The sequence below is a fragment of the Egretta garzetta genome, unplaced genomic scaffold, assembly GCF_000687185.1.
Source record: "Egretta garzetta isolate BGI_Z169 unplaced genomic scaffold, ASM68718v1 scaffold420, whole genome shotgun sequence".
Classification (NCBI taxonomy): domain Eukaryota; kingdom Metazoa; phylum Chordata; class Aves; order Pelecaniformes; family Ardeidae; genus Egretta; species Egretta garzetta.
This window is the reverse complement of record NW_009258386.1, coordinates 627,723-637,605: the sequence shown is the minus strand read 5'-3', so window position 1 is coordinate 637,605 and position 9,883 is coordinate 627,723. Positions and strand designations below refer to the sequence as shown.

Sequence of the window (9,883 nt, the reverse complement as noted above, 5' to 3'; positions counted from 1 at the left end):
CACAAAAAATTGCACATACTTCATGTAATTTTTCTTCAGCTGAATTTTATAAGATATCCCTGTACATTCTTTAAAATGTAGCCACCCTAATAGGTACAGTACAAATAAGTAACAGTTTCTTATAATGTGTTCAATTAAAAGGGATTTGAATTTGTAAAGGAAAGTTATATTTTCCTAAAATCCTCTGGCTAGAGGTCATGCGTGCTTTGAATTAAATTGTATTTCCTACCTCTCTGCCTTCCTTTTCAATAACTATGAATGAAGGCACTAAGCACTTGATTCCAAGTTGTTTTGGCAGGATAAATAAGCCCTGAAGTGGCTACAGACAGCATGGCCATAGCTGCAGGACGGAACTGTAAGGACAGATTCTGGATGTCATCAAGCTCCTGCAAAAGGCATATAGGTAGGTCTAAATGGAGGGAGGCAGACAGCTGTGACCTCTACTCTACTTTGCTGTAAGTTGGCTGATAAAGCCTTGTAACTGTGTTAGGGCAGTTCCAGACCTGAACTGATAAATCCTCTATCCCCTTTGTCGGGGGGTCGGTCTCTTCTCCCAAGTACCAAGCGATAGGACGAGAGGAAGTGGCTTCCAGTTGTGTGAGGGGAGGTTTAGGTTGGACATCAGGAAAAATTTCTTCATTAAAAGACTGGTCAAACATTGGAACAGGCTGCCCAGAGAGGTGGTGGAGTCACTATCCCTGGAGGTGTTCAAAAGAAGTGTAGATATGGCACTTTGGGACATGGTTTAATAGGCAACGTGGTGTTGGGTTAACTGTTGGACTTGATGATCTTGGAGGTCTTTTCCAACCTTAATGATTCTATGATTCTATAAATTTCTAAAATATTTTTATGGTTTCCTACTAGTTCTTTGTATTTGTAGAGCTTAGAGGCCATAGCCAAGACTAGGTTCTTGAAACAGTGTGCTTTGCAATTGATGTGAGTGACTTACAGGGTGGACACAGGGGAATGGGTGCAGAGGTAAAAAGAACCTTTTTCTGAGGTAACATAATAAGCAAGAGAAGAACACAAGGGGTTCGACCCCTGGCTTGGTGCTATAACAAGAACTCCTGGTCTTCCACCAGAAGAATTTTTAGACCCTTCTACAATCAGAACCCAGTTTCACTGCATGTGAATAGACATAGTCGGCATGCCCTGCTATATCCTGAGGCCACTAGTGTCCAGTAGATCTGCATATATCCTGTAATAATTTTCAGAAGAGACAGTTTTTGTATCAGACAATGACAAGTTTTTCTGTCTACTGTCTCAGCACGAACAGAATAACTCAGGCTATAGGATGTGACTAGATCATCACAGTTCAAGTCCAAAATTTGCATCCGTAGTTTATGAAAACTATTTTTCTGAACATTGCTGTGTTCACTGCTAAATCCATGTATTCTTAAACAAAGCCAACCAACACACATACACACATCTTAGCCGTGGCAGAATGAGCAACAGCACCGTGACATTATACTGTGACAGATGAGGAGTTGCATATGTTGTTAGTGCTGACTAAGAACAGACTTGCCAGATTTTGATGAAAGTAGGATTGGGCTTTCAAGGCTAAAAAATACTCCCAGTTTACTGAGATTAATTTCTTAGCTGAACAGTTTCAGCCATTGATGGAGATGGCCATGAACATTAAATGGACAGGAAGAGCAATCATGTGATGGGGCATCCAAAATTAAAGGAATACCTCTGATTTGATGAAGAGCTTGATATTAGAATACTACATATATGCCCAGGAAATGGTTGAAGTTTATGGGCTCCATCGCTCATAATTAACACAAGAAAGCATGCTAAATTCTTTGGTAAGAATTTGATGTTTCTCCTCTAAGAAGCAGTCAGATGAATCCAACCATCTTATGGGCTGTGGATCTAAAGATGCTAGAAAAGTTTTAGTTTTTTAAAAAGTGGCCTGTTTGAGTGACTCAGTTTTTGTACCTGCTTATTGGGTTGTCTCTTCTTCTGGACCTGAAAGAAATGCGGCTTAGATCTATGACTGTCTGACAGTGAATATCTACAAGCTCCTCTGTCATTGTCCCTGGAAGCATCTGCATGCTGTTACAGAAAGTCAGGAGGGTTGCAGCTGATGAGCTGATTTGCTGCCTGGTTTGTTGCCGGGGCCAAAATCCTGACGTCTCTGCTTCCCTGTGTCCCCCTTGTATATGTGATGTGGCCTTCTAAGTCTTGGAGTAGATAGAAGACCTTGTTTCAGTGAAAAATTACTTTTTTGAGGAAACTACTTTTGGAGCTAAGAAACGTGTCACTGAAAAGAATCTTGGTTTGTGTAAGTAGCTAACTGTAACTCACAGTTTATCACTGGTAGTCATTCATATGGCATTTAACTTGTATTTGCTAAATTCCATTAGGTTTAGCATGTCTGTTTATTTAAAAAAATATCTGATTTTCTATGTGTAAATATATCCTAGGAACCTTACTCTTCCCTGTCATACCTGTGGGGTTTTTTTGACATTTTTAACAAGGTCATAATATGTGATTAATATGGCCTGAAGTAAAAAAAAAAAAAGATTAAGCTGAGTTAACAGCTTATTTTACATAATTTTATTCCTTTTCTACTCTCTTTACCCCTTGCTCCTTTTTCCTTGTTATTCTTTATAGTAGAAGTCCTGATTTTACATGAACTGATTTATTTGTTGGGATTACTCCGAGAATTTTATTTGCCTGATTGCATTGTATTTGATTCTAGTACAAATCTATTCCAGCTACCAGATAGATAGGTTTTCCATGTTTCTGACTATTCAAACACCATTTTTTACATGTGTTCTCACAGCGTACCCTTTTATCTCATCAAATTAATAAAGCATTTTACAGGGAGTCTTAGGTTTTGTTATAAAAATATCAAGCATTGCTTGCAATTTTTACTTTAACATCTTACCTGTTAGGTAATCATCTCATGCATTCCCTTTTTATGTTCAACCGAATTGATACGAAAGGATATAATGCAATGTGAGTATTAAGTGGAGCATTGCACATATTTTAGTTCAACTGCATTTAGCATATTGCACATGCTCGTGCAACAGGAACAATAAGTAATATACAGCAGTATTTGTATGCAATTAGGTAAGTAGATTGTGCTGATATCCAATTAATTTCTTCTTAACGATTCAATCTTTATTGTGATTAAGCTACTATTTCTTTCGTTAAAAAATTATGTTCATGTACTTATTTGAGTTAATGAAGTCCTATATAGCAAACATAAGCTACAGTAGAAGGATAGTTAAAGTGTAAGAATTTGCCTACTGAAGACAGTATTTGCACAAAAGTACTTTAAAAAAAAGAAACTTATACATATGTGTATGTATTAATCAGCATGTAATAGCTAGATATGGAAAAATATACTGCTTTAGAAAATAGAGGTGCAATTAATACTTAATAAATCTTTCTCTTACCTGTTTTAGAAAGGTTGGTATCATCTATTTTACAGAAGTCTAGATTCCTGGTTGTGCTTTTCCCCTCTATTAATTTGGACATTCTAAAATCACAGCTCTATTTTGCAAGTAGTGTTTTTAATCCAAGGTTTCAGTAATGTTCTATATGCAATGGCAGCTCTTCAGAGAGCAGGTGTCAAACTGCAAGGGAGGTCTCTTTTATCATTAAGCCCCTCCTCTCAGTAAGTCAGGATAAACTGCTATTGCCATAGCAGCCTCTGCTTGCTTTTTAGGGAAGGACAGACTTGCTGCACATCCCAGTCTAGACAGGCCTGGGGCTGTCATTGTTTCCAGCAGTGAAAGAGGAGTACAGGGGGTTGGGGCACGTGTGTGTGTGTGTGCTGTCCCTTTCTTCCCTCTTCTTCACTGCCAGAATCCTTGCTATTGCTGCCCTACTACTGGACTGGTCCATGGACCTATGTTGCTGTCGCCCCATCACAGAGCTTGGTTCACCCCACCTACCTACCTGTCACTTCTACTGCCCCACAGTTTCCCACCTCGTTGCGTCTAGACAGGCCTGGGGCTGTCATTGTTTCCAGCAGTGAAAGAGGAGTACAGGGGGTTGGGGCACGTGTGTGTGTGTGTGCACTGTCCCTTTCTTCCCTCTTCTTCACTGCCAGAATCCTTGCTATTGCTGCCCTACTACTGGACTGGTCCATGGACCTATGTTGCTGTCGCCCCATCACAGAGCTTGGTTCACCCCACCTACCTACCTGTCACTTCTACTGCCCCACAGTTTCCCACCTCGTTGCAAAATCCCATCCCTGTCAGATAACTCCCATCCTCCAACTCTGCTTACTCCAGAGCTCAAATCCTACCCTCCACTTCAGCCCATGTCTGCTCCACGTCCTCCAGTCTTCCTGCCCCAAACCTGCATCTTCAGTCTTCAGCAGCACACACCAGTCCTGGGATCTTCCTGTTTCATTCCCTGAATGAACACCTCATATTTCTTACTCATTTCCCCCACGTTATAGCTTCACCATGATTCCAGCCATAGTCCATGCTGAAAATGGATTTTTCATCGCACAGGTTCCCCTTCCCCAGCCATTTTCCTGAGTATTTTACTGCTCCCAGCCTAATCCCATTTCCTCACAAACCTATGACAGAGCATCAGAGGGTCTGTTTCCCTTCTTCCAACCTAGGGTGCCCGCTTCTAATCCTAGAGTTACTAAAGGTTTCATGCCCTCAAGTCCATCCAGGTCCATTCAAGAGCTCTGGCTTCCTAATTAAGATGTTGCATTTCCCAACCCTTTCTGGTCTCACTGTTACCTTCTCCTCATCAACCCATACTGGAAGCTTAGCACCTCAGTTCCCTCAATGTTTCTACCCTGGATTTCGCAGTTCAACAACAGCTCCCAGAGATTCCCCTATCCCAGACCATCCCACTTCTCAGTCTGCTGTATCACTTTTCTTGATACTTCCTGTCCAGCTCCTCATCTTCCTTCTGCTTTCCCTATTTTGACATCTTCTGGTACCTGACTGCACTATCTTCTTATTAGATGCTGTCCTTCACCTTACTGCTTGAATTATCCGTTGTCTTCCTTACCCCTCTGGGCTTCTGCTGTGGCACACTCTGCCTTGCAAAAGCAAATTCCCATTTCTTGGCACTGGTGATCTTTTCAATACCGCAAACAATTGAAGAGCACATTAAAAAATCCACCTAGTTTTAGAAAAGAAAAATTCCGTCTGGAAAAAAGATAGCCCATCTATGGTAACCCATGATAAAACAATAATACTCTGTTACAGCGGCATTCAAGTATGAGAGTTGGTGAGCTATACAAACTATCTACTAAAATCAGTAGAGGTCAAAGGAGAGCTGCTAGAGGACAGAGATGGAACACAAAAGGAGGTCAAGATGTCAAGGAGAGTATGAACAACTGGACTGAGGTCTGTGACACTTAGCCAGATGAGGAAGAACTAGTATGGCTCAGCTTTAATAAGAAAGTGTTCATTAGAAATTCTGGTAAGAACAGCTCAAGGGGCTGTATCAGGCTTGTTAGAGGTCCAGGAGAAAAAAAACACAGTGCATAAACAGTGTGCCTGAAGAGTTTAGAGATGAAAGACAAAAATGTGATAAGGTATTCTTGCAATATAGAGACTATTACAATGCTATAAACCAGGACTGGGCGAGACTGAGAGATTCAGAAGAGAAAAAGAAGGATGAGAGCAGACATAAAGAAGATCTGAAATTGGATAGAGTGAAATTTTATGGGCAGGTGAAAAGGGTAAAGGGCTACATGAAACAAAGAGGTGAGAAACTCCTGTGTTTGATAATGAAGAAGAACAAAGAGAAAGGAGAAGGAAAGCTAGTCCAGAAAAAATATGTTCCTGAAGAAAACATGACAAAAGTTTCACCTATCACCAGTATCACCATGAGCTTCTTTTCAGGTGCTAAGACATACCAATATGCTTTGAAAAAGGCATTCTCTGCAAAATAAAGTTCAACACATCACATGATTAAAGTGCTTAGGTCTAAGAAAAACCCACAGTACAAAATTCTACACAGGCTCAGAATTTGATGTCCTAATGAAGTTAGGGAAGCATATAGTGTATGTCAGGGGACATTTCTCATATTTCACATGAGAAAAGCTTTCTTAGACATGAAAAGGAAAATGCTGTATGAATCAGTAACCTTTTTTAGCATTTGAAATTAATTGTAATGATCTGTAATCTTTCTCAGCATCTCTTAAAAATACCGTTACTAGTAAGTTATTGTTGCATTCCTTTTTTTTTCCTTTGGACTTCAGTGTGTAACATTTGAAAATAAGATACAGAAAAAATATATGTAAGGAACTGAGATTTTTCTTTATGTATGAATCGTGAAAAAATATTAAGACTCTAGGAACTTATTTTGTAATATTGCAGTAAGGCTTTTTAACTCAGCATTTGACAAATTTTAGTTTAATAAACTGCTTGGTAGTTGATCAGTCTTTCTGATGTTACCTTAATAGTAAAAATGACCACTGTAGCAACTATATGGCTCTTAAACATGTTAAATATTACCTGTTGGTACATAGCCCTTTTGAAATCCCATCTGGGATGTTAGGTGCTCTTGGTGGGGGTCAAGCACTGGAAAAAAAATATTTCTACACCTTTCCACCATCATTTGCCTATTATTTAGGTCATTAATCACTGCAAATAAATAGCCTTTGAAAAAACATGAACCATTAAAACCAAGTGTAAACTATGAAAAGCAGGATGGGGAGAGTGTTGTATTGCAGTAAGACTGTTGGGGATAGGACAATAAAATCAATCTTTCTCTGAGAAATTTGTAATTTTGTAATATTATATTTGTGCAATGGCAAGAACATTACCACGAGAAACAATCATAGCTCAAATACTCCAGGGAATGTTTAGTTCTGTGTGATGTGGTGACAAGACTTGGTGTACATATCTGACTAGGAAATGAATAGTAATTGCATCAAAAGTATGTCTGTAAGCCTTATTCTCTTTTGTGATGTGACTTTTTTTTTTATATTACTACTTACAGATTTCATCAGTTTGTATCCTTGCGGTATAATGTAGCAAAAGTCTACACTGTAGGAAAGAGAGTAATAATATTTGTCACCTTTGCAGTGAGCGTAGAGAGTAAATGATTTGTCCATAATGTCACAGGAGGTCTCTGGTAGAATTTGAAACTGGTTCTAAGGCTCCTGACACTTTCCCAGTGCATACCACACCATTGCATGAGGTCGTCCCAGCTGAGCAGTTCAGTAGTGTTGGAGTTGAAGACTTTTTCAGAGTTTCCTATGTTGACATTAAATGACCGGCAGACAGGAACATGTGGCAGCCTTGTACTACCTCAGAAAACAGAGGAGCGATGAGATTGCATGGTATTGTTATCTCAATTTTACTGTGAGGAGGGGTGATTATCATTACTAACCATGTATTTTTGTGTACTCGTGGGCTTAAGCAAGAGTTGTCTTTGACTCAAGGGGTGGCTTTTGCTCTGATATATGGAGTTTCCCTCTAGTCCAGGCAATTTCTTTCATCCTCAACTGGTTCTGCAGTCACTCTCTGAGAAAAGCACTTCATCTCCTTTTCTCATGAGCCCCAAGGTTCTGAATCCCCCCTTCTGTCCCCTGTTTATGTTTTTCACAAGCTAGACAAACACATACAATGAGATCACTGTTATCATGTCATATGATATTTGACCTGATGCTGTCTGTAGTCAGTAGTAAGAGACAGGCAGCCATCAAGATTTAATGACTCTCTCGTTACTGATCAAGAAATAACTGGCGGCAAATAGCGGATCTCACACAGCCCGAGGTACTTATGACACTTCACAATTTATAAATAGACTTGTTTCTCAAAACATTGTGCAAATGCCGCTAACACATGGCTCTTGCCTTGAGGTCTAGACTAATCCTATGGGATTTCCCCTGCTGTGGTATTTAAAAAAAATATGGTAAATTACCTTTTTTTTTTTCTAGATGGGTAAGTTCCTCACTCTTGTTTGTTTGTGCATGGCTGCTCAGGTTGCTATGCCAGCATGAGAGCAGACATTAATGGCTGAAACAGGGAAACAGCAAAGGCTGCTTAACCAGCGTGCAGAATCACATGTAGCGTGTGTAAATCCACAGCCGCAGTTTGGCCAAGTGCCACAGACATGATGTGGACTCCTTCAGACCTTCAGCTCAGTGATTTTGATTGGAGAAGCCCAAACCAGTTTTTCATCAGTTTGTGGGAAGCAACCTTCTAATATTGAAGGGGCAATGTCTGCTCATGCTGAGCTACAGAAGAGTAGTTTGGCTGCATGATTCTAAATCTGCCTTCCCCCCACACAGTGGAATAATTGGATATAAGAAGAAATACAATTTAGTACTCTGTTCTGGTTTTTTTACCATTTAAACATGTATTTACTGACTGACTAAAATATGCTTTCTCATAATATTCATACCACAGGTCAGTTGCTCCGTCTGAAAATGTTTCGAGAGGACCACGGGTCTTGGATGACAATGTTCTTCAGTACCATCCTCTTCCTCTTCATTTTTTCTCACATTTATAATCTGTTCCTCATTATGGCAGGGAATATGAGGTAGGTTACAGAGTTTCTTTTTGTCTCTTTTGCTCTAGAATATATTCTACTGGAAGTTTTTCATAATATGCTGCTTTACCGTGAACAAGAGCTTACCAAAGTATAAACATACTAGTATTCACTCTCTTGTTTTATTCTTCTGCTTTCTGAATCTAGGTTGAATAGTAATTTAATTGGTTAATTAGCCAAGAGGATTAAAGTATCGGTTATAAAAAGTGGGCTTCTAAACTAATGATAGCAACTATCAGGGTACTAATGAACACTATATCTGTTTTTTTAAATTTAAAATTATAGCTCAGCAAATATGATTTGAAGTTAGACCTAAGTAGTTTAAAAGCATAAGCATTACTATTGTGCATACTCAGGACATTCAGAGTTGAAAATAAAAGAAACTGAACCATCCAAACTTGAGGAAGCTCACACTCCAAACACAAACATTAAATGTGGAGTATAGTGCTATTTTGGTTATGTATAATAGTAGCTGATGATCCAGTTTGTTAAAAATATTCTTAAACATATTTTTTTTTTCCCATAAGGTGCTCTGACGGGGCAAAGTTATGGTTGGCTGAGGGATGAACAGCTATCATTTTATTATGTCTGGGTTTATTTTAAGTGGAGCTTTTTATATTAATTTTCTAGCTTAAGAAGACTTGCTTTCTCCTGTTATCTTAAAATTTATACTGCTTTCACATGTTGATTTTTCTGATAAAAGCTACATTATTAGTTATCTAATACATACAAAACAAGTTCATTGGACAAAAATACACAGTCATGTTGTTTATGAAAGGCAATACAACATCTGAAGGGTTTCTAGCAAGGAATAAGAAACCAAATGTATATATGAGTTGAAGAACAGTGCAAAAAATTGAATGACTTATTGTTAGCAGAGTGTCAGAGCGATACCGACAGAGTTTGATAAAGAGTTATTTAGCTGGCCCTGGTGTGCTGTGTTGCTGATCTTAAGTGTGCCAACAAAAATACACAGCATATGAAGTCCTGTTAACAATGATGTGACATAAAACAAAGGTGTGTAGGAGGAAGACTGGGTATCACTGAGTGAACGTAAGTGCAGACCAGCCGGGCTAATCATGAGATCGTGACATGAAGACTAAACGTATTCATTTCAAGCAAGGCAGGTAAAGCATCAGAATCACCCAGTGTTTTAGGAAATGATCACGGTAATGATGTGGTAAATATGAATAGGTGCCCAATATGAGGCAGAATAATCATCCCTGAAATGAGGAGGGTTGGGAGCATTGTGGGTTTCTGGCTTCCCTATTTACATAGTCATACTGTTATTGGTGTTATGTTAAGATTTATATGTAGTATTTCTAATGCTCCATAAACTATAACTAGCTGTTAGACAAAGCATTAATAACTTTGAAAGCTTGACTCA

At 39.0% G+C, this 9,883-nt stretch overlaps 1 protein-coding gene across 1 annotated transcript in view; it reads left to right on the top strand.

Moving 5' to 3' along the window:
* TMEM117 (transmembrane protein 117) overlaps positions 1-9,883 on the top strand; it is a 222,694-nt gene that overhangs the window by 24,916 nt on the left and 187,895 nt on the right. The window contains exon 2 of the mRNA XM_009642245.2: positions 8,355-8,487. Coding sequence (XP_009640540.1) covers positions 8,355-8,487 — 133 coding nt within the window. The remainder of the gene's footprint in view (positions 1-8,354; positions 8,488-9,883) is intronic.